Source organism: Candoia aspera, chromosome 9 (genome assembly GCF_035149785.1).
Source record: "Candoia aspera isolate rCanAsp1 chromosome 9, rCanAsp1.hap2, whole genome shotgun sequence".
Classification (NCBI taxonomy): Eukaryota; Metazoa; Chordata; class Lepidosauria; order Squamata; family Boidae; genus Candoia; species Candoia aspera.
In genome coordinates this window covers 12,015,878-12,041,002 of record NC_086161.1, presented here as the reverse complement: position 1 = coordinate 12,041,002, position 25,125 = coordinate 12,015,878, and the positions used below count along the sequence as shown (strand labels likewise).

The following is a 25,125-nucleotide window of genomic DNA, read 5'->3' as shown; positions in this document are numbered from 1 at the left end:
AGACTTAGAGTTCATGTTAGATCAGTTCTAGCACATGCCCAGCTTGGACGTATTTATATATTGGCTTATTGTTGCCTGGGATTGGGCCCTTCATCCAGAGAGAAAGGGCAGCTTAGCCGTGGCCTTCCTGCTATGTTTTGAACTCTGCTGACTGAGCCAACTGCCCTGAGGGAAGCATCTGTTTTCAAGACAGCTTCTCTATATTAAAACCTCTTGCTTTCTTCTCCAGGGTCTGGGACGCTTTAACAGACAATTACATCCCATCCATCTCCGAAGACTTGAGGGACCCTAACATCGAAGTGCTCAATGGCAATGTCTCCGACACAGAGGTAGTTACCTGGATGGGCCTGTCTCAACCCTCCCCTTCATTACTCATGAGATGAAAAAGGGGTCAAGCTTGTGCTGAAGCTCAGATTGAAATCCAGGGAACGAGAATGGCTGCTGTAAAAGTTAAAATGACATTTGGCTGTCATTCCACAAGGCAGAACCTAAGAATGTGCCAAAAACTCTTACTGGATAGCAGAACAGACCTCCCATGTTTCCGTCAGTAGTGCTATTTCCAGGTTTTGGATGTGTATCCTTAAAAAAAAATAGTTGGAATCATAGACACTCCTGTCCCCTCCCTCTCCCCTACTTAGTGCAGGGACTCCGACACATAGTCCAATAACTGCCTGATCTCAGCTTTTTTTAAATCTGAAGAATATGAACGAAATTTAGCTGGCATCGGTCTGGTTCATTAACACCTAACCATTCCATGATGAGTTTGCTTACAGTAGCTTTCACTGCTGATGTCTGTTGTTCATTAGCAGTAAGCCACTTGATGCTCTGCTCTAAAATTTCCTCTAATGCAGCTTTCCCAGTGTTCCCAGCCACAATGGGAATTGTAATCCCAACACGACTGAAGGGCACCAGGTTGAGGAAGGTGGCTTTGGTGAGTTTCTGAAACATGTTTTTGGGGATCCCTGAGGTCACTTAGGAACTTTTGGGGAAGACTGACTCTCCAAGAGAGCATCCATAATAGCCGGCAAGCTTACTAAGAAGATGATAAACTTACTTGATGGTGGAAGCAGCAGGAATCTAGCCAGCAACAAGTGAAATGTCCCACGATATTCCTGACTATTGGTTGCAAACTTCCTGACTGGTGCTTTGTGTGAATTCAAGATGGTGGTGTTCCAGCTGGCTGCTTTTGCTACCTTTTAGACCAGGACATGGGGTGACCATTTGTGTATGTCTTTGTGTATATACATACATGCACACACATGTATAGGGGACCCAGTGGAACGTTGCTGAGCACTCTCTCATTGCTGGAGCTGACCTTGATACAGGGGGGCAGTGATGCTCTCTTAGGCATTTTTAAAATGGGATTTAAGGTCTGATAGAGAAGCCCAGTGTCCCAGTTATGGTGGGGATTTGGGTGTTAGGGACAAGAAAGAGGACTATCTCTTACTTAATCTGTAATATTTTTTTTTTTTTGCCCCAGAAGGCTTGATTGGCCCCTTCTCTTCCTTATGTGGCAAAAACCTTTTCGTTGAATAAAATCTCTGGCTATGATTTTGCTCCTGGGCAAGCAGTTTTAATAACTACAGTGGTCATCGCCAAGGCTGAATCTGTGTTTGGGGACTGCTTTGAAGGGATCTGGATTTAAGGAATGTGCAGTGGATACCAAACTTTCATGATCTCCACGACAGAATCATTATTTGCATGACCTCTTTGTTGGACCCATAGTGCATATATAGTGACTGTCAGTGTCCAGTGAGTGACCGGGTTCCGTTTGCAGAAAGAGATGTTGCAGACATGTGGGTTTGAAAGCCCCTTAATCAATGCAGGCTCAAAGGATCTTTGGAGGGGATCCTCTCCTGTGTAGGTCTTATGGGTCTTTCCTGGTGCTCTCCCAATATTTAAGAGTTCAGCTCCCACTTGTCCCAAACAATGGCAAGGAACTGCTGCAGTCGTAATCCTAAACATCTGGGGGGTACCTGGTAGCCCCCCTCCCATGCAGTTGTAATCCTAAACATCTGGAGGGTACCTGGTAGCCCCCCCTCCCATGCAGTTGTAATCCTAAACATCTGGAGGGTACTTGGTAGCTCCCCCTGCCATGAACTCACCTGCTGTTGTCCAATGTGCTATATTTTAACCTGATGATGGAAGAAGCCCTTGGCTTAGAGATGAAGGGCAGTGCTGGCAGAGGCACTGGTAAGCTTGGGCCCCCTTCCAGATTGCTGAAGCTGCCCTGAGTCAAATAATGTCATGCCCTGTGGACTTCCCACTCCAGCTGAGATGGCCCTTTGGTAAGTTACTCCTCTAGGAAAGGCAGTTTGAAGAATCTCCCATACCCTCTGGAGAGTACTGCAGCAGCCATCTTTTCCTGTGTGGTGAGGGGGCAGTTACGCAATCTCCACTCCAGGAGACAGACAGGGTTGGAACATCAGCCCCTGCAGCCGTTCAGTGGAATAAATTGCTGCAGCCCGGGAAATGGTGAGATGAGCAAATATTGATTCCCTTTCTAAATCAAAGTCATGAAACAGCAAGGGCAATCTGGACAGGACTTTTGCCTGAATGGAATGGTGAGCGTGGATATCCAGATAACAAGGCGGTCTCCCTTCTGCTACCATCCCCCCCCCAGTATCTAGCCAGGTTGCTGCCTCGACGTGGATATGTTCCATCTTCTTTTCAATTTCCTCCCTTTACAGGAAATGCAAGATGACTCAGTGGAATTTGTCTATTTGGAAAAACTACACAAACATACACACATGCACAGACACACAAACCTCAAAGGCTAAGTTCAGGTTTGAGGAGACACAAGGCAAAGCTAGTCCCTCTCCTGGACTGGTGGACTAACCATGCAGTAAGCTTCAAGTTGGTTTTTTTTTTTTTGGTATAGCTGTTACATTACATTATCTCAGTGTTCCTGCTGCCCTGCTGTAAGGTCACTTGAGGACATATCGGAAAATTGAAATGGTAACTAGACTTGGCAGGCAAATTTCAGCAGGTATTAGCGCTTCCTTGTGGGCCTTGCCAGTTCCTCTAGAAGGAATGGTGATGATGCTGACATTGGGAAAAAACCCTCCTCTTAAAAGCACTTCAAACAACGGTGGCTTTTTTGTCTGTTTGTTACTGGGGTCAAGCAGAACCCTTGAGAACAGCTTTTCTCTTTCTATTCTCCAAGATCTTTCCTAGGAAGATTTTGCTTGGCTCAAGTGATCCCCCCATTTCTTAGACAATTTCTTCTCCCAGATCTTGACAGAAGTGATCAAATCAAGTGTGCTCAGTGAAGGGCAAACTTCACACACACTGTGCGTGCGTGCGTGTGTTTGTGCAGATATGTCAGTAAAACACTGTTTGGATTTTAAGAAATGCTGAAGATCCTTTTGAATTTAGAGCTTCCTTTTTTTAAAGTGGAACAATCTCTCAGTTGTGTGTGTTGTAAGTGTTAGTGTGAGATTCCCTCTTCTCCCCCCAACTCCCAGATCACAGCAACAACCTACATGGGGCCCATCTTTGCTACTGAATCAGCATGCAGTTTGTTTGTTTGTTTTTCCTCCTTTCAGATCCATGAGAAGGAGGAGGAAGAGCTTAATGAGAAGAGTGAAAATGATTCTGGTATTAATGAGGAACCTCTGCTCACAGCTGATCAGGTAGAAGCACCCACCCACCCCTGACCTTCCCTATGTGAAAGATGGAAATAAAACCAAAGATTTTTTCCAGCTACTGCAGTAGTAGGAAAAACCACTGCTTTTTCTCTACTGCTTGTTCATCTGTTCCATCCTAACAAAGAATGTGTCATGCTCCCAGATCAAACTTTCCCAGAACTTCTGATCGGACTCGCATGCATGAATGAAGTCAACAAGTGTCAGGACTTACAAGTCAATAGAAGTGGGAGGGGGACATGCCAGGAGTGTGAAACCATCTTGTTTGGACTATCTTTGGCTTCCAAAGTCAAGCTGCTGAGCCACTGGAGACATCTGCACAGCACTAAACGAACTGGCACAGGAAGGGGGGTGGCATACCGAAGAAGGGGGAGGGGGTTGAGCTCATTGGACTGTTCAACTTAGAGAAAGCGCGGGACCTCTTATTCACAACTTTTTCCATTGTACTGCATACTACACTCCATTAAAGAGATATCTATTTCATTCATGTATGAATGGAATTTAATGGTAAGCTGAGCAGGCAGTCATCACAGAATGTTTTTGGTCATTTAGATGACCAGCATCTTCCCTTGCTCTGCTTAGTTGTGCTAAGGAATTGCTTGTACCAGTGGCTTGGGAAATTGATAGATTTATGCCCATAGTAACTGTTTGCAGATGGCACCTTTATTTCTCTGTTGCTGGCATTGCCCACCCCCTGAGAACCACATCTTATACGGCTTCAGCCATTTGCCGGCACTTGTTTTTAATCCTATTGGAACCTCAGAAGATAGGTAGATGTTGGGCGTGGATGTTGAATCCAGCTTTCATTCTGTCTGTGGCCCTGCCTGCAGATTGTGAAAGTACCTAATATTAAAACAGAAGTGATAAATCCAATGCATATGTTTCCCCAGTCCTTCTGGCTGCATAACAGAATGTGAATGGATGAGACTTAAGCTTGGTGCAGCTCGTTCCTTCTCATGCATATTAAGTTAACCATGCTTTACTGCAGTGCTTTTCAACCTTACCAAATTTAAGATGTGTGGACTTCAGCTCCCAGAATTCCCCAGCCAGCCATGCTGGCTGGGGAATTCTGGGAGTTGAAGTCCACACTTCTTAAAGTTGCTGAGGGTGAGAAACACTGCTTTAGTGTGTGGTGCTGTGTTTTAGATGATCAGTTTGGGAAGACGGGGGATATAGGATTCATCTCCCCACTTTCTTTTATGGAACTTATGACATTACTTTGCTTCAGGCACTATCTTAAAATATCCAACTTTACACAGACATTAGTAATAATGGGAGAGTCAGTTTGTCTCCCTGAGGATCTCAAATGTAAGGTTTTGTTTTTTTAAAAAAAAAATCAATAAAAAAATAGAAGATCCTTTGATAAAGGAAACCCAGGAACATTTTCTAACCCAACATCTTTCAATGTTCTTAGACCAAAATGTGCACATTCATAAGTTCATAAAGCCACTCTAAAGAAATGAGCATGATTTGTATTTTAAAGAGCAGTATGCGTTCAAACTCCACTGATTTCACCTCTGGGAAAATGGAGGAGGGAAGAAGCAATAAAATTGACCCTTGTGTTGAATGCCCAGTGGAGTATATGCGGTGATTCAGAATGTGGTACTCCACACAGTGTCCAAAGAGAAAGAACAAGGATTGTGTTATTTGATTGTAAAAATTTAACTGACATTTTGCTAAAACCAAAGAGCTCTGCAGTGGGGTGAAGTAACATTTATTGAACTGGGGTAGTATTTTGGTGCATTATGCCACTGTTAGCAGCTGGAGGATGAATAATGTGAACTGTGCCCTTGAAAGAGAATAGAAGATGCAGGGGAAAATGTTCAGAAGAGGAGAAATAATAGGGAAAACTATGGACAGTTTACTCTCACAGTGGATTTTGACAGTAAAATTTCAGGTCATCTTTGTCAGGCAGACTCCCTGGCCTCTGTTTCACTTCAATTGACTTTTATGTATGTGTGTCTCTCAGGTTTTGCAATGAGTCAACTTATTCCAGGCTGAGCCACCCTTCACTGCACCTCTGACTTTTTGCTGGATTCTTTGGAAATGAGATGCAGTTCACTGAGTGGCTGTAAGCACCTGTGATGGTGCTTATTCCAAGTGATGTTTTTTGCAATGAGGGTTGTCTATGTGCTTGTGCTTGTGTGTGGTGGCGGTCCTTTTTCAACATCTAAGTTGCTGATTGACAGTTTTGCCTCTTGTTCTTGCAAGGAAACATTTTAGATTTTAATTCATTCTAGGAAAGAACATGCTAGATGTTGTCTGCAAAGAAGGACTATATAATTTCCCCTCTAGATCCATGATTATAATCCCCATAGTTACTGCTTATGAACTCTCCAATTGTCACAGGGGCCTTGTGACTCAACCAGCATTTGGACAGCTCCTCCCTGGAAGGGGAAAGGATAGTAAACATGGAAGTTTACAAGTGGAAGACCAAGTCTGGACCCCCATCAAATTCCATGAATGAGGCATCTATGCCCATTTCAATGTTCCATAGTAATTGGAGTGGTGCTTGGAGTCAATCCTGATTTTATTAGCTGTGGTACAGATGACAGTAGAATCCTGATTGGGGAAGCCGTAGAATATTAAAATCCTTTGATTCAGATTAAGGCATAGCCAAATTAAGGGAATCCATTGGCCTCAAAGTATAGGAGAACTACAGTTCCTGACATCCCCAGGCAAAATGGAAGCTGTAATTCAGAAACACCTAGAGGGCCCTTGTTCTACAAGTTTACTGCTTATGAACTCTCCAATGTGCTACAGATGGAATGGATTCATATATTGCACTTAGTCATGATATTCCTAGCTATGGTTTATGGATAAACCACAACTGGATGGAATTATACAACATGCTCAGTCATAAACCAGGATTACATACCCAAAGGGCCAGGCTCACATCACACTTTAAAACAAAATGACATTGTGACTTAGTCTGATCCATCAACCCTGCCATAGTCCATTTCCCACAAAGGAGTAATGTTGTGCATGTATCTCAGCAGGTTCTGTCACATATTTTAATGGCAATCAAGCAGAAAGAAGGGAAAAACCCCACAAACTAGACTATAAAAATGCAAATTGGGCCAAAATGAGAGCACATTTATTGAATAGTTCTCTATTTATGTCAAGGCATGTTCTTTGGTTTTGGAATATCATAAGGATCAGGTATTGATTGAACATATTGGTCCAGATGGTACCAAGCTATCAAGTGTCCATTGAGGCTGGTGGCCTGGAGATGGCAAACTGAGCTGGAATCAAGATGCGTCATAAGCTTCAGGGTGTGTTGAACCTTCATTCCTTGGCCACTTGCAATGATGTCAGTGTATACAGTACAGGGCAGTGTACCAGCCTCCTGCACTAGCAAGCGACTGAATGATGGAGAAAGTCTGATTCCTTCCTCTAGAATTCCTGCTCCAAGATAGCTCAAAGGGAGTATAAGAATTGCATTCTGTGTTTGAACACAGCCAGAGGATTTGAGGATGCTTGGGCTGTCCCTAAGTAAAAGATGCTCAGGGATTCTGGATGACTCCTGATTTTTTTATAAATTAATCACTGATCTCTCATCACAGCTGATACCATAGCAGAAGTAGCATAACATCTTGTTCAAAAAGGAAAACAAACAATACGACAGTGTGCTAGCCCATGCAATATTTTTCCTTGTGATGACTAGGAAGACTCGGTTTGTGCAAAATGTAACTGATGGGGGTGGGTAGAAATGGCATTCAGAGTCTCTCTCAATAGATAATTCTGGCATGCATCTATCTATCTATCTATCTATCTATCTATCTATCTATCTATCTATCCATCCATCCATCCATCCATCCATCCATCCATCCATCCATCCATCCATCCATCCATCCATCCTGATATTTTCATGTGTTCCCATGTGTATGCATGGATGCCCAGGTGCACACAGGTATGCATGCACACATGAAATTATAAGCAGACAAAAATAAAAATACATGAAGTATTGCAGCACCACCGTGGATGGGAGAGGAGACAAAGACTATCAACCAAGTCTTCATTAACATCAAGACCTGAAGTTACTGGTTACTTCTCCACTGGACATAATGCAATGAGAATGCTTCTCAATAGAGAGGCCATATCGTTTCAGTGGCAGTGAAGAAGTACAGCCCACCTCCACGTACTTGTTAAGATTGCTAAATATTTTTGAGGCCTGGTATGATTTTACTAATGTTACTTAATAAGTGCCAGCTATTGAGAATAGTAAATGGATGTGGGGCAATTTGCCTCTTTTATGGCTATTGCATAATTTATGACAAGGTAACAAATTGCACAGCATCCTGCTAAGACCATCTCCCATTGGCCAACTGCACAGTTGACACAAAGGAAATACAAGTTATGAAACAAATCCATTGTATCAGTTTCTTAGCATAAAAGACTTGGGGCTGCATTACACATTCCTATGGAGTGGAATTGCTTATTTCCTCTGCATGATGAGATGTGCAAGTCTTTCTCAGTGTGAATCTCTCCAGCCAGATATTTGGACTGTAACTCCAACTATCCCCAATCATAGATCATGTTAGCAATGCCCATTCAGATAGTGGGAGGTTTGAAAAGACTTGTTGTTGTTGTTTATTCGTTTAGTCGCTTCCGACTCTTCGTGACTTCATGGACCAGCCCACGCCAGAGCTTCCTGTCGGTCGTCAACACCCCCAGCTCCCCCAGGAACGAGTCCGTCACCTCTAGAATATCATCCATCCATCTTGCCCTTGGTCGGCCCCTCTTCCTTTTGCCCTCCACTCTCCCTAGCATCAGCATCTTCTCCAGGGTGTCCTGTCTTCTCATTATGTGGCCAAAGTATTTCAGTTTTGCCTTTAATATCATTCCCTCAAGTGAGCAGTCTGGCTTTATTTCCTGGAGGATGGACTGGTTTGATCTTCTTGCAGTCCAAGGCACTCTCAGAATTTTCCTCCAACACCACAGTTCAAAAGCATCAATCTTCCTTCGCTCAGCCTTCCTTATGGTCCAGCTCTCGCAGCCATATGTTACTACAGGGAACACCATTGCTTTAACTATGCGGGCCTTTGTTGTCAGTGTGATGTCTCTGCTCTTAACTATTTTATCGAGATTTGTCATTGCTCTTCTCCCAAGGATTAAGCGTCTTCTGATTTCCTGACTGCAGTCAGCATCTGCAGTAATCTTTGCACCTAGGAATACAAAGTCTTTCACTGCTTCTACATTTTCTCCCTCTATTTGCCAGTTATCAATCAAGCTGGTTGCCATAATCTTGGTTTTTTTGAGGTTTAGCTGCAAGCCAGCTTTTGCACTTTCTTCTTTCACCTTCATCATAAGGCTCCTCAGTTCCTCTTCACTTTCAGCCATCAAAGTGGTATCATCTGCATATCTGAGATTGTTAATGTTTCTTCCAGAGATTTTAACTCCAGCCTTGGATTCCTCAAGCCCAGCTTGTCGCATGATGTGTTCTGCATACAAGTTGAATAAGTAGGGTGAGAGTATACAGCCCTGCCGTACTCCTTTCCCAATCTTAAACCAGTCCGTTGTTCCGTGGTCTGTTCTTACTGTTGCTACTTGGTCGTTATACAGATTATTCAGGAGGCATACAAGATGACTTGGTATCCCCATACCGCTAAGAACTTCCACAATTTGTTATGGTCCACACAGTCAAAGGCTTTAGAATAGTCAATAAAACAGAAATAGATGTTTTTCTGAAACTCCCTGGCTTTTTCCATTATCCAGCGGATATTGGCAATTTGGTCTCTAGTTCCTCTGCCTTTTCTAAACCCAGCTTGTACATCTGGCAATTCTCGCTCCATGAATTGCTGAAGTCTACCTTGCAGGATCTTGAGCATTACCTTACTGGCATGTGAAATGAGTGCCTCTGTTCGATAGTTTGAACATTCTTTAGTGTTTCCCTTTTTTGGTATGGGGATATAAGTTGATTTTTTCCAATCTGATGGCCATTCTTGTGTTTTCCAAATTTGCTGGCATATAGCATGCATTACCTTGACAGCATCATCTTGCAAGATTTTGAACAGTTCATCTGGGATGCCGTCGTCTCCTGCTGCCTTGTTATTAGCAATGCTTCTTAAGGCCCACTCAACCTCACTCTTCAGGATGTCTGGCTCTAGCTCACTGACCACTCCATCAAAGCTATCCCCGATATTGTTATCCTTCCTATACAGGTCTTCTGTATATTCTTGCCACCTTTTCTTGATCTCTTCTTCTTCTGTTAGGTCCTTGCCATCTTTGTTTTTGATCATACCCATTTTGGCCTGGAATTTACCTCCGATGTTTCTAATTTTCTGGAAGAGGTCTCTTGTCCTTCCTATTCTATTGTCTTCTTCCACTTCCGCGCATTGCTTGTTTAAAAATAATTCCTTATCTCTTCTGGCTAACCTCTGGAATTTTGCATTTAATTGGGCATATCTCCCCCTATCACTGTTGCCTTTTGCTTTCCTTCTTTCTTGGGCTACTTCTAGTGTCTCAGCAGACAGCCATTTTGCCTTCTTGGTTTTCTCTTTCTTTGGGATGTATTTTGTTGCCGCCTCCTGAACAATGCTGCCAACTTCTGTCCATAGTTCTTCCGGGACCCTATCTACTAAGTCCAGTCCCTTAAATCGATTCTTCACCTCCACTGTATATTCCTTAGGAATATTAGTGAGCTCATATCTAGCTGATCTGTGGGGCTTCCCTAATCTCTTTAGTCTGATCCTAAATTGTGCAAGAAGAAGTTCGAGATCTGAACTACAGTCAGCTCCAGGCCTTGTTTTTACCGACTGTATAGATGTCCACCACCTTTGGCTGCAAAGGATGTAGTCAATCTGATTTCGGTGTTGTCCATCTGGTGAAGTCCATGTATAAAGCCGTCTCTTAGGTTGTTGGAAGAGAGTGTTTGTTATGCAGAGTGAATTGTCTTGGCAAAATTCTATCAGCCTATGTCCTGCTTCATTTTGTTCTCCCAGGCCATACTTACCTGTAATTCCAGGTGTCATTTGACTGCCCACCTTAGCATTCCAGTCTCCTGTGATGAAAATAACATCTCTTTTAGGCGTGTTGTCCAGTAGGTGCTGCAGATCCTCATAGAACTGCTCTACTTCAGCTTCTTCAGCATTTGTGGTTGGGGCGTATATTTGGATCACTGTGATGTTAGATGGCTTGCCCTGAATTCGAATTGAGATCATTCTGTCGTTTTTTGGGTTGTATCCAAGCACTGCTTTAGCCACTTTACTATTAATTATGAAGGCTACTCCATTTCTTCTGTGGTCCTCTTGTCCACAGTAGTAGATCTGGTGGTCATTTGATGTGAAGTGGCCCATTCCAGTCCATTTCAGTTCACTGATGCCCAGAATGTCTATCTTTAATCTTGACATCTCACCAATAACCACATCCAATTTGCCCTGGCTCATAGATCTTACATTCCAGGTTCCAATGGTGTGTTGATCCTTAGAACATCGGATTCGCCGTTCACCACCAGCACCGTCGGCCGCTAGCCGTCCTTTCGGCTTTGAGCTAGCTGCGTCATCACGTCTGGGGCTAGTTGAGCTCATCCTCTGTTCCTCCCCAGTAGCATTTTGACCATCTTCCGACCTGGGGGTCTCATCTTCCGATGGTATACCGACATATCTCTTGTTGTACTGATCCATTTAGTTTTCACGGCAAGAATACTGGGGTGGGTTGCCATTACCTTCCCCAGGGATCGCATTTAGTCTGACCTCTCTGTCATGACCTTCCCGTCTTGGGTGGCCCTTCACGGTTTAGCTCATGGCATCATTGAGGTGCTCAAGCTCCAGCACCACGACAAGGTAACGATCCTTTGCTGAAGTTGAAAAGACTGCGTTAAGGAAATTTAGCTGATTCTTGATATTCAGGCAGAAACTGGACTGGAATGTAATGTAATTACCCAATTTTGGTCAGTTTTCAAGCTAGCCATTCCTTCTGTGTGTCAACTTGTATAATCTTATGCTCAACCTTGATATCTGTCCTCTGTTTCTCCTAATTTAAGGCAAGTTTCTGAAGGTGGGACAGAGAACATCTTGAACTGTTTTAAGAATGTACATCCTTGTAGATTAGTCATCCCCAGCCTAAAGCACTTCAGGTGTGTTGGCAACAACTACCATTATTCAATGCTGGTATGACTGTAATGGCCTTTCCAGATGGTGCAGAAGATAGTTTTACTCACACAGGGGCCATGAAGCAGGAGAAGGCTGTCTTAGATTATAAGCCATTACAGCCAACTGTAAGTAAACTGTTTGAATAGCTTTGGTGGGAAGCCAATATATAAGTCTATAAATAAAGGAGCTGGAATGTAGTCTTCATTTATTATTTCATTACTGTATGTGTGCCTTTGTGAGCTGAATAATTCAGCTTCCATTAGAGGTATTCAGATCTCCCAAAACAACTTTTCCCCAACCAGTCATTTTTCAAATGTGCTGGACTATAAGTTCGATGGGCAAAACCAGTTCTGGCTAGAGATTCTGGGACTGTAGTCCAAAGACATCAATTAAAAAATTGCAACATTGGTAAGAGCATTGATAAAGTTTTGGTTCTGCAGTTGGCTTGGCAGGGAAGAATGTTTGTCTGTCCCAATTTCTTATGTCCCATTTACTGCTCATTAATTGAAGCCCTTACGGGTTTGTGAAAGTACAGTATTTTCAGCTGCACTGGTTGCCACTATATTCCTGGTGCTAATTCAGCATCAGTGCTGAGTGCCTTACACCAGAGTATTTCATGTAATGCTACCTTCGCTGATACATATTGTACTCGCTGTCCTAATAACAGACAAGGAAGCAAGATGCAGTCAAATTCTCATTAATCAGGCCTAATGAAAGGAAAAAGAGGTTAGGTCAGTGTTTCTCAACCTTGGCAGCTTTAAGATATGTGGACTTCAGCTCTCAGAATTCCTGGCTGGGGAATCCTGGGAGTTAAAGTCCACACACCTTAAAGTTGCCAAATTTGAAAAACACCGCTCTTGCCCTCATGTATTTCTGAATACGTTAAGGCAGGTCTCTGTGAATTGTTTGATCCTCTTTTTTCACAGACTCCTTAATGCAGCATTCCCCAGCATGCTGGCTGGGGAATTCTGGGAGTTGAAGTCCACACATCTTCAAGTTGCCAAGGTTGAGAAACACTGCTTTAATGGATGGATTAATGCCTGGTTTGAGAAAAGGTTGGAATGTCTGCCATGTTTTGCTACCTTTCCCAGACTTAGAGAAATTATTGACATCTACCCACTTACTTAGAATTGCTTGAAGGCTGAAGTGAAGGTGTTCATGGCAGGTGAATCAAGGCAGGTGGCTACAAGGAAAAGGTCTTTTTAGGGGTGAGCCCCTGCTTTTCCCTGGGAGACATGGTTGGCCTCCATACTGATGTCTTTGTGGTGACTGGGGAAGCCGTTTCCCCTTCTTTCAACCATTTATATAATTTATTTTAAATTTAAGTCCTTGTGTTAGCTTTTATACTCTTTATTTGCAGCAGTGATCTGGGCTTCTCTTATTTTTCTAATTGCTTTATGCACTTGTTGTTGGGATTATCTGGGAAGATGTTGTAATCTGCCCAGAGAACTTGGGTTTGAGGTGATTCAAAATAATTCTTGGAGATGAACTTCAGCTCCTAGAATTTTTAGCAATGGCCATGGTGACTGGGGAATTTTGAGCATTGATAGCCACACATCATAAAGTTGCCAAGGTTGGGAAATGCTGCCTTAGAGACTACAAGGAGTATCAAGGTTGGTGAGTGTGCATGTATGGTAAATGTGTGTGCAAGGATTGACAATACAACTTCTGGGTTGGGGTTTTCATGGCTCCAGATACCAGCTGTAGGGGATTTAGGCAGGAGAAAGGTATTGGTCTCAACCCTCCTGGCCTTTGGGAAGGCCCTGAAGCCCTGGCTCTGCTACTGTGCCTGGAGGTCTGGCAATGGTGGGAAGCTCTTACAATGGCTGCATGGAGCTGCTGTAGAATGAATTCTACTGCTGATTGTGATTTTCTGTTTTTTAAATTGATTATGGACAGTTTTTAGATGTTTGCATATTGGTTTTTAACTTGTTTTTATGGATTGTTTTTACCTGTTTTGAGCTGCCCAGAGTCACTTAGATAAGATGGGTGGCCATACAAGATGAATTATTGATTATTGATTATGATTATGATAATGTGAAAGGTGAAAGGTCCCCTGACCCTTTGGGGGGATGCTGTTTTCGCGACGTGTTCTTGGCAGACTATAGCAGGGTGGTTTGCCCATCATCATCATCATCATCATCATCATCATCTCCACCTTCTGGTTGCAAGCACCTAGAAGCTTTGGTTGGGCATTATCAGAAAGAAAGCTGGGCTAATGAAGCTCTTCTTCCCTTTTTATGATTTCACTGTGGAGGGTGCTGACTTAGCAGTGGTTCTTTTATATTCCATTTTAAAAATTGGCTCTCAGATTTTAGGCATCTAAAATAGCATTTACGTAATCCTGACTGCATTTTTGCTTATTGGAGCAGAGCATTCCTCAGTTTGACATGGGTGGTATGTAATCCAACTGGGCCCTTGGGCTTTTAAAATATGAAGTTTCCATAGCAACGTCTCCTTTTCTGACACACTGAAGCCAGCCATCATCCTCAATTGATTTGACCTGACTGTTCTTTCTGCAGGTGATTGAAGAAATTGAGGAAATGATGCAAAATTCACCTGACCCTGAAGAGGAAGAAGAAATTTTAGAGAAGGATGATGGTGGGGACACAAGCAGTCAGGCTGATTCAGTCCTTTTGCAAGAAATTCAGGCTTTGTCGCAAAGCCTGAACAACAACTGGTCATGTGAAGGTAAGAATGTGTGGAGAATCAAAAGGAATGTGCTGTCCTTTTGTAATTAGTCTATACAACTCTCACTGCAGCTTTTTCTGGGCTGCACCATTTCAGACTGCAGTGAAGGAATTCAAATTCCCTTGGCTGAGAGGGTGGGTAATATATATGCAATATTTACAAATATGGTATGGTGAACTGTAATGTTTGAGGGAGAAACATTTAGCAAACATGTGTCACAACAAATATGCAGATCCCCATCTGCAACTTCAAGTGATCCAATTCAGGGTAATATTGATTCAGCTGTGTGAAAAAGCCCACTTCTTTTCACTCAGATAGTGGGGAGGTTAATGGGGTGATGAAACTAGGATCGCACGATCTACTTTCTGCTTCCAGAAGCCAAACTGCCAAGTGTACAAAACTCAATGAAACATTTAGCAGAGACAGACCTCTTTCTGTTGTGCAGCTGCTAACGTTTCCCTTCAGCTGTTTTGTCTTTGTGAACTTCCTAACTTTTGAGAATGGCTTGTTTCTCTGATATGCAGGTCCACTGTAGTTATGCACTGCCTGCCCCCAAAGTGGAATTGCATCAATGAAAAAAGAGTAATAATATGGATTTGCACATAAATAACCCATTCCATTTTGGAGTGTCTGCAAGGTTAAAGCAGACATAAAAAACAGCGGAGGACTGATTGCACTGTTGTGGCTGTTATGGCTACCATCTTGATTTTTTTTTTTAATCATACCCTGTGGATACCCCTTATCCTATCCGTGTGTGTGGGGGCATGGATTTGCAAATTAGAAATTGTATTCCATGAAATAGCAATGCAATACAGATCTTATGTATTGATGTGTATCTCTCTGTTTGTTCTCTGTGTGCTAATTGTGGCAAGGCACGTCAAGACTCCTGATGACTTTCTTCTATTTCCTTTACCTTTAAACCAGACTTGGACTGTACAGCCTTTTCAATAGAGATTATCTTTCAATAATGCTGTATTCTCTAACATTTCTGTTGCTTTGGGGATAAGAAATGACACAGCAAGTGCAGGAAAGGAGTGAAAGATAGCCAAACAAAAGCATGATATATGGAAAAATAAAGAGAAATATAGTTCTATTCTCTTCTCTTTCAAATTCAGGATGACTTTTATAAAATAGGAGCGTACAGTATATATTCACCTTAGTTGCACTATATCTTCTCCTCCCCAAGTTATTGCACCCAGATGTTGTTACTGTGATGGATGAAAACTATACAGTTTCTTAGTCATGACATGGGAATACTTAATAGTTCTGCTGGTATCTTTTTTCAAGGAAGAAGCAGGTTACTTCTGTACTGTGGAGCTGGGAAAACAATTTAAACTTACTTTTTGCCTGCTTTGGGAAGAGCAGAAAAAAGACATCCATGTTCTGCCTGACTTTTTTCCCCAGCTTTGAGGGCAGGAGGGAAGGAAAATGCTAATTTTGATCTCTGTCTTTATCCAGAAGTCTGTTGCCTCTGACATGTCAGATGTTCTTGTGGCATCTCAGAACAGTATACAAATTCCATGATACAAATGGAATGTGCTTTTTAAGTGTGAACTCCACTTTCCAGTTTTTGTGATCTTTAATGCTGATTTATTTATTTGTAGGCTACCCCATTCCTAGAACCTGGGGTGAGTTATGGTTTCTCAAACCCACAAACATCAGATGCCCAGGTGAAAAAACAAGTAAATAAAAGCACACAGACACCAGAACCTCAGACCCAAAGATAAGCCTAGTTGGATGCTGAACACCAAGCCCATTAAAAACGCATCACTGTCATTCTTAAAGAGGCTCAGCTATGAATGCTTTACTCATTAAGGAAGACCACAGCATGCTTTTAATGGACACACACTTGCAATAGAAAGCCTCTACCAATTACTCAGTCCCAGTGCATGACCCTATCTTTTAAGTCAGTGTCTCTGTGTTTCAAAACATGCTCATCTGTTTCCTTGTATGCAACACATATACTGTGGATGCATGCTAAATACAAAAACTGTAGAATTATCTTCAGATTTGGGGAAACATTTAGTGGGGAATGCATCTGGGCCAGCCTCCAGGTTGCCTCCAACCATGCCTTCACTAGGTTAAACAGATGACATTTCTGCTGAGATTTCTTGAAGCAGATTGCAGTCCTATTTTTGGACTCCTGGCTTGGTGGCAGAAAATTCCACTCCCATAGAATGTAAAATAACTGGGGCTGCAGAGTCCCTTATTTTCATTAATTAGACTAACATTTTGATTGACTGATGCACCGGGCAGGTGATTTAAATGTTTTTAAAACCAGTGTTTAATAAGATGGCAATCATCTTAAGAGGCATTCTTCCTTGCTAAGAATCAAAGGGGATGGAATGCCTTTTCTAAGATTTTATTGACTGCGCACATATGCTTTTTTCATCTGAGACAACAGATTTTTTTTTCCATTTGCAAATGTATCCCTGTTTAACTGGTTAATATACTAAAAATTACATTGCTAATCAGTGCATCCACCATGAGTGTTGTGATGAATGTCCTGGAACATAATAGTTGACATCATTAATTGCACTTGGCACTTATACTGCATTTTGTGAGCACGTAAAGCAGCTTTGCACAGATTCTAGCACCAAACCCCTCATCATGTCCTTTGTCGGTGTGGTCCACCTGAGATATGAACAGGCACCCTTGTTTCTTCCCGTTCTCCAAGGCTTGGGGCACATGTCCGTCTCAGAGCTTTTGGAGCTACTGGATCAAGTGGAAGGCACTATTCAGGATTACTCGGAGGAGCTGGTACAGCAGCTGGCTTGTCGAGATGAGCTGGAGTTTGAGAAGGAGGTGAAGAACTCCTTCATCACAATCCTGATGGAAGTGCAGAACAAGCAGAAAGAGCATCGAGAGATGATGAAGAGGAGGAGGAAAGAAAAAGGACTGAGTCTGCAGAGCAGTCGAATAGAAAGGGCAGCTCAGATGCCTCTCAAGGTTAGTGAGACATCCCTGAAGATGGCTTTCCACTCAAATGGAGGAACTGAAATAAGTGTAGCATAGATTTAAGATTCCCTTTCCCCTTTCCTTTACATGGCTAGGATTGTTCACAGACTCTCTTAATGTAATTTTGCTGGGTGGTCGTTTAGCTAAGGGAGATGGGAAATAAGCAACTGTTGTGCTCAATTCACAAAGGCATTGTTGTTAGTCATTGGATGGATGTCTGTTCAGTGAATTCTTCTCCAGGGAGAATTTGGTGCTGGCTCCTGGCTGATGGTCTGATTATTGCAAAATTATCCTAAAGGAGATTTAGGATGACTCTTAATAGCTTATGACTGAAGTACTTCAGCCTGCACAACTGTTCTGCAGCCTTCCCCATCCAGTATCTTCCTGATGTGAAAGGAGCACTAACTTTCAGAAAACCCAGCCAGCACAGAAATTGCCTCTGGTTCCCAACACAAATTGACAAATTAGGGAAGTTGTTCTACTGGTTTCTTTTAATGGGAATCTCTCCACTTCACCAGTGAATTTTAAATTTAGATATAGATGTAGCATATATGTCAACCATCTCAGAGATCTGGGATCTTGGGTATGCACTCTTGCTTAGAACATGAGATGTGTCATTAAGGTTTATTGCTGGTGCCTCCCATAGCATCTGTTATTATTGAGTTGTTGAGAGCTGTAGTTCAGAAGGATCTGGGAAGCCCCAGTTTTCCCATCCCAGGTATATTTAGTGCATGGAGAATCTGGATATTGATTTTCTACCAGATACTTTTCAGTTCAAAAAATATAGGGGCAGAGTGGCGACAATTTTTGTCAAATGTCTGCTCCTCCCACCCTACCCTGTGTGTTGTGCCCAATTTGACAATCCTGTAGTAGCAACTAGCAGTCTGAGAACAAGCCCTCAGGGCTTCTGTTTTCTCCTCTTTGTAGCGGTTCAGCATGGAAGGAATTTCAAATATCCTGCAAACTGGCATCCGGCAGACATTTGGAAATTCAGCGACTGAGAAGCAGGTAAGAATGTGATAGTTTTCACCCAGAAGGTATTTATCTGAGGTTGAAGTTATGATTGTTGCTGTTTATGTGGCTGAAACAACATTACCATTGTGTAGAATTCTGGTCTTGGCCAACTTAAAGTAGCCTTGAGATTAAGGAACACAGGACCTTGCCTTCAGTCACCTGAGGCTCCTGGTCCCCCTAACCCAGTATTATTTTTACTGGTAGCATCTCTACAGGTTTTCTGTCTTTCACAAGCAGGCTGTAATTCCTCTAACTGGTAAAGCCACAGATTATACCTGGGCATCCTTCCTGCAAAATAGAGCTACATCTACATCTGCTTTTGGACAACATATCTTATTTACTGATCGTATGAACTGTCTGTAATGTCCTCTTTGGAAGCAAAAAAGGTGGTAGTGATTGTTTCTGATTCTTGTTCCTCTCAGAAAGAATGGTCAGGATTTATAACTGCCAGTATTGCTCATTTCCAGTATTTGAACACTGTTATCCCATATGAGAAGAAAGGGGCACCTCCTTCAGTTGAGGACTTACAAATGCTTACAAACAGTAAGTTTCTATTATGTTAAGTTGGGTGTATGAGAATGTAAGTTCCTGATCTGCCATGTGGGTTGTACTGAATACATAACTTTAATTAAAAACATTTCCTCTTAATCACAGAGGAGGTAAGTGAGGATTATGTGCCCATAGTGTTTACTTTCTTTTTTTAAAAGCATGGAGAAATTTAATTGGGGGAGAAGGGCTGACCATCTTTTTAATGGGTAGGTACCCTTTTTTTGGGTGAAGGTTATATTTGGTCTTTAGAACTATAATGCTTCCTGTAGTTTGGGACTATTGCAAACCGTGAAGAGAATTTTTATGGGTTATTTATCTGCTTCTGATGACAGGAGAAGCCAAGTGTGAGTAATTAAGGAATGATGTACCAGCATTACTGTTTGTTCATTCTAGCCCAAATTCTGAACAATTCTGAGTGGTATCTAAGTGTTGCCAGTTGGAGTGAATGTAATTTCCCTTCTTCCCCTCTGTGTATTCATTGGAATGTGTGCAAAAGCACAAGAGTGAGGTAATATGGGCCATATACAGATTGTCTGGGTCGAGACAAATGGTTGTTTTAGATCTTACTGCAATTTTTAAAATATGTCACTAAGGAATCATTGTAAAAACCAACCCAATGTGTTCTAGAATAACAGATCAGTTAATAACTTCAACAGCTATTTTATAAACATCCGAATTTGCCAGAAAGAGGATTTAGCCTCCCTAACTCTGACTGAATGATTTGTGGAACAAAAATGAAAAGGTTGAGATGTTGTGATGGGCCTTTGTGCATTCTGGGAGAATCATCCATCTCCCTTTGTGTTTCTATGGCAACTGTGTTTTGCACTCACTGGAACAAACACTGCCTTCTCTTGAAACGAGCAGAGAGTTATGAATGGCTATTTTGTGCCCAGAGTGAGTTTTATACAAATGACAATTTGTGTTTAGAGGCAAAGCAGTTACCAGGGATAAATTTGTTTTTTTTTTCTTGTCTAATTAACTATGCAAAGCTGCTTCAGATTATCATGCAAACATATGATATACTTAGATGAGATCAGTTACTAAGCTGGAAGAAAAGTTCCTGAATAAGATTCAAAGAGCAATCAGTCCCTCAAAATATTGGACCTTGTATCCAAGCTACCATGAACAGCTAATGAAGTAATGTGTCTAGTATCAGATTTGAATGTATTGTTTTCCCACATTCTGGATAAAAATATATTAAATTCATTTCAAGTTCATAGTACTTTTGCACACAGTTACCCAACAGGACCTTCCATTTTAACATTTATCTTGCAATTTTATTGCCCCCCTCCCCAAGTGCATACTTAAATACACATTTTCAGATATTTAATCAGCTAAGACCTGTGTGGCAACATGGAATTTGTTTGACAGTCTGGACTGGCCCTTTGGTCTGGATGAAGAAGGTATCAGCTAAACACTCAACATAGGAAAACATAGCCTTCCCTAATTCTCAACTGAACTCATTATGTGAGTCTTATTCTAAAAACCAAATGTAATCTGCTGGGACTGCTACTCCCAGAATTCCCAACCAGCAGGGCCAAAAGTGTGTTTGCAGTCCCACCACAGCTAAGACTACAAGAGCAGGGAAGGGTGTGTTATGTTCCACCAGTGATTGAATTTAACCGTTGTGCTAAGAACATTGATAGGTTCATCAGATCTCTTTACAGCACAGGCCTTTAATAGCTTTCAGTAATCAACGTCTGGTAACTGTCACATTAACTCTATTCAGGCATGCAGTTCAACACAGACCTACAACTGTACAAAACTCAGAACAACCTACGCTGGCCTTGTCCCTATCTCCTTCTGTGCCAGACCTCTCTGGCATCCCTGTCTTGACCTAAAATGAGTAAAATGTGTTTCTGCTTGCTTGATTGCATCTAGGGCCTTCTGTGTGATCAGCAACTCTGTAATTTAGGTCTTCTTAAAACAGGACCAGTGAAGTGGGGTACTCACCTTAGCTGGCAAATGCTGCAGGAGCAGGCCTATTCCCCAAACAGTCTTTCTACATTTCCTACTTGTTTGCAGTTGCAGGACCGAGCTATGGGTTCCATTGCCCTGGACTCGCTAAATTAGCCTCTACCCCTCAGATGATGTAGTCCAGAACATTGCCCTTAACCAAGTTGCAGCAGATCTGAATACAAGTCTGGTTTGCTTCTATACCTGGAACTGGTGGGGTGCCATCTTGCTCCTTACCTCACATGGTACAAGGACCAATTGTGGAAGGAGAGGGTAAATGTGGCAGAGGTACAGTTGATGTCTGGGTGCCCAGACAGGTTAAAAAGAGAAAAAAAAAGTGGCTCAGGACCCACCAATGACTTTTTCCCCAAATTCTTTCCTCAGTTCTCTTTGCAATGAAGGAAGACAACGAAAAGGTCCCCACGCTGCTGACTGACTACATTTTAAAAGGTAACAGTAGGAACAGAAGAAGCAGGCTTCTGCTGAGTCAGATGACCAGTCCATTTTGTCTAGTGTTACCTCCTTGATTCAGCAGAAATTCTTCTGCAACTTTCTTAGATTTTTCAAACTGATATCTGATCCTTTCACTGGGGGTACCTGGGACTGACCAGGTAGCCTTTTCTACAGAGGCCAAAAGGAAAGATGCCACAATGAATGTCTTCCTCAGTCTGGGATGCATCTTACTGTATATCCTTCAGTTTCCCAGCCCTCATGTTGGGATGCTTAGCAGTAAACAGCCTGCTGAGTTTCTTTTTCTCCTGGTGTGGAGTTTCATTGTGATCTCCCTCCAGCTTTGCCACCCATTTGTTTGGGAAACGAGCTTGACCTGCAGTTCTGTACCAGCAGATCTCCACTGATTTTATTACACTGCCCTGCATACCCATGCATTCAGTAAAAGGAATGCATGTGTATTTTAAATTTGTACATTTTGTTGAACAAGTTTTAATGATAAGAGTCAGGTTTCAAAGACTGAGTTTGCATTTGGAGGTAGGGGTTGATGATCTTGTCCCTTCCCAGTCCATCAGTAATGCTTATAGTAGCTGTTCATAGAAATAAGAACAACAGTTTCACCCAAGAGCTTGGAGAGAGAGTACTGAAGCTGAGTGTTTTAAAAAACCGTATATGATTGGGACACTGTGAGAGATCGACAACAATAAAAAGACTTCTCAGATTCTGCTGCCTACTATCGTGTGTGGGGCAAGGGGTCCTGGTATGTGTATTTTCTCAGGAGTGCATGTAGGTTTGGAGATGTTTAAACAGCCTGTGCACTGGTTTGGCCAGAACTAAAGATTATATGGAAAAACGGGTTTCTCCTGAGGGCAAGGATACTGCTGCAAATGCGGCAATATTCAAACAACTACCCATCTTTTACAGTGCCCTTTGGGACCAACATGCACACAGAGTGACTTACTGGTCAGAAACACCTCTGCCATCAATGTGGCCCGGCATTGGGCTAGAGCTATATAAATTTTATATTTTTATTAAATGTTTTTAACTTTTAATACTTCCCCCCTTTCTATTTCCTGCATTTCTGACACAAAATGAGTAGTGCATGAGGCCTGAATTAGTGCATCTGTTGCTGGGTCTGGATGAATCTAATTTCCTTGTACTAATTTGAAGGCAAGTAGGTATAGTAGAAGATATAACGTCCTTGTCAGTGATTGCAACTAAAGAAGTTAATCCTTGGGAACATGCTAATGATTTTTATTAAGTTTATGCTCTTAGCAGTAAAAACATCCGTTTGACTGAAGACTTGCATAGACTGAATTTCCTTTCTTTCCTTTTCTCTCTTTTTTCCCTTCTTCCTTCCCTTCTTCCAGTTCTCTGTCCTACCTAAGCTCTGTGTTCTGAGCATCATGAAGACAACAGGAGACAGGCCAGGGTGTCATTCCATCACAGGACTGCATGACATAATGTACACTTCTGAATTGTGTATTTAAAATGTATAGCATTAACTGGGATTAAATATGAGTGAAATTCTATCCTTCACTGTTGATTTCTAGTCATAGTAGACATTTGAATGCATGAGTGAAGGCAAGGGATGCTTTTCCCCCTCCCCCCTCCCCCCTCCCCCCTCCCCCCTCCCCCTCTTCTTCTCGACCACCTCCATCTTGGAGAGGGCATTGCTTTATTCCATGTACTCTCAGTCTACCTTTCCCCAAGCAGTTATGAGACTAATTTGAATACTGAAATAAAACTTTCATTTAATTAAAAAGGTTGTCATATTTCTTGAACAGTTTATTGCTGGGGAGGGGGGGAATCTAAGTTTCCTTAATGCTACAGAGGACAAAAACAAATTAATCTAGGTTTGGGTAGAAAGATCTTTGCTTTTACTACATGCCGTGCAGAAAATAGATTATGGGGTATCAGCGAGAAGAGGAAACCAGTCGGATATTTGATCTGTAGAAAAGCTAGAAAGATGGAGCGTGTGAATAATTCTTTGTTACTGAGAATTGCTGGTTGAGATGAGACTTCCTTCTGACAAGGTTCATGTAGCCTTAGAGATGAAGTGCTCCTGTTTAGCCATGCCTTCTTTTAGGACATTTCAGTTCCTCGTTCCCTTTGTGATTTTTTTCACCCTCACAATGCCATGATTGCAATCCATAGCCACTGGTCCACAAATCAGTCTAGTCTTCACTCAACTGTTTTGGGAGTTTCCTCCTATAGATGAATCTAATTCTTCTGCAAATCTTGGCATGGGTGTGGTCTCTCCTGTTTAGTCCATATGGAAAACATTAGAATATTTTAAAAAAAGATTGCTTACTCACTCTGAACTCCTTGGAGATAAAATAAATACCCTAAATAAAACAAAGGTAAATACCAAATGACAAATTGCTCACCAGTACATTTTCTACAAAATGACTTTAATTTATATGCATATTTCCTCCACAGGAGCTTTGATGTTTGTCTGAGAACAAATCCGTGATGCCTTAGATATCTGGGCTTCTAGACGGACTTTATCCCGAGTACCTGGGTGACCTACTTTGCATAGTAGAAGGGACTCTCTTGGAAAGGCTACCAAGACTTATTTTAAGGGCGGGGGGGGGGAGAAGGGGGTAAACAAGGGGACCAGCCTTAAAGTTACCAAATAGTAGCTCCCAGGCGGAAAGGGAAGCAAGTGTTTGTTTTTCTCCACCTCATATGGAATGTGAGTGAAGAACATATTGCTCCTCTGGATACCATGGTCTATTTGGCTGGACAAGGAGCAACTTTTCATTCCTCCACCCCTCCAAAGAGGGCTGGCATATCCAAAGGAGGAGTGTGTGTGTGTGTCAGCCTTTCCCCATCAAGTGAAGTCCCATAGGTGTACTGGACTTCAACACTCAGAGTCTGAAACCAGCATGGACACATGCTGGAGAGCACCAGGTTGGGGAAGGTTGGTGCATGTGAGAGAGAGAGAGAGAGAGAGAGAGAGAGAGAGAGAGAAGAACAAGGGATTTGTCTCCAATGCTTCATGCATTTCCTTCATGTGCTAATCTCTCTCTCTCTGTCTTTCTCATCTGTCTTATCTCTGTGCCATTTCCCCCAGTAAAATATTGTCCTTGAGTTAGCCACAAACATTCACAAAACCCCTTGATTTATCTTGCCTTGTTTCTGAGAAACCTTTTATCAGAGACATAAGCTTACCCTTTGTCCTATACAACAAGTAGATTTGGAAGAGAAGAAGGTGGCCAGAAGACAAAACAAAATACAAGCCATTTTTTGGTATCATTGCAGACTTTTTTTTTTTTGAGGAAACACAGCAGGATAGTTTGAGTCAAAGTTAAGAGAGTGAGCTGCAGATTGAGGAAGCAGAAGTGATAGTCACCAATGAACAGTAATGGAACCAAATGAAATACAAATTCAAAGATGTGCTCCAAAGAGGAGAGAAAGCTGTGCACACATCTAATGGAGTTGCATTATTTAGCTCTCTAAGATGAGAGAAATGATGGTTTGTTGTTTGTATTATACTGTATTCTTGTCTTGATTCCAGCCCTGCCTCCCTGCTGCTCTAACATTATGAATGAAACTGTATGCCTCGTCGATAGCACAAGGTACTATCCATTTATTGATGTATCTTTAAAAAAAAATTCTGAAGAGGCCAGCTGAAGAGCTTCCATGCATATTCATGCTGGCTTCAAAACAGCAAATATGCAAATTAGCAGAATAACTGGCTAATTTTTAATGAGTCCTAGCAGAAGATCCCAAAGGAAGCTGTACACCAAACAGTTGCCAGC

The 25,125-nt window shown here is 42.1% G+C and overlaps 1 protein-coding gene across 4 annotated transcripts in view; it reads left to right on the top strand.

Annotated features, from left to right (window-relative positions):
• The window catches only part of FEZ1 (fasciculation and elongation protein zeta 1), a 37,730-nt gene extending 12,782 nt beyond the window's left edge, over positions 1-24,948 (top strand). For 2 of the 4 annotated variants that reach the window (XM_063311481.1, XM_063311482.1), the window contains exons 3-10: positions 230-329; positions 3,549-3,635; positions 14,263-14,431; positions 17,109-17,380; positions 18,317-18,397; positions 18,871-18,946; positions 21,293-21,358; positions 22,729-22,890. In XM_063311481.1, coding sequence (XP_063167551.1) covers positions 230-329; positions 3,549-3,635; positions 14,263-14,431; positions 17,109-17,380; positions 18,317-18,397; positions 18,871-18,946; positions 21,293-21,358; positions 22,729-22,745 — 868 coding nt within the window. In that variant the 3' untranslated portion in view covers positions 22,746-22,890. Of the gene's footprint in view, positions 1-229; positions 330-3,548; positions 3,636-14,262; positions 14,432-17,108; positions 17,381-18,316; positions 18,398-18,870; positions 18,947-21,292; positions 21,359-22,728; positions 22,891-24,642 lie in introns of those variants that run through there. The other 2 variants (XM_063311483.1, XM_063311484.1) reach the window with 2 other exon arrangements.
• The last annotated feature ends 177 nt before the right edge of the window (positions 24,949-25,125 follow it).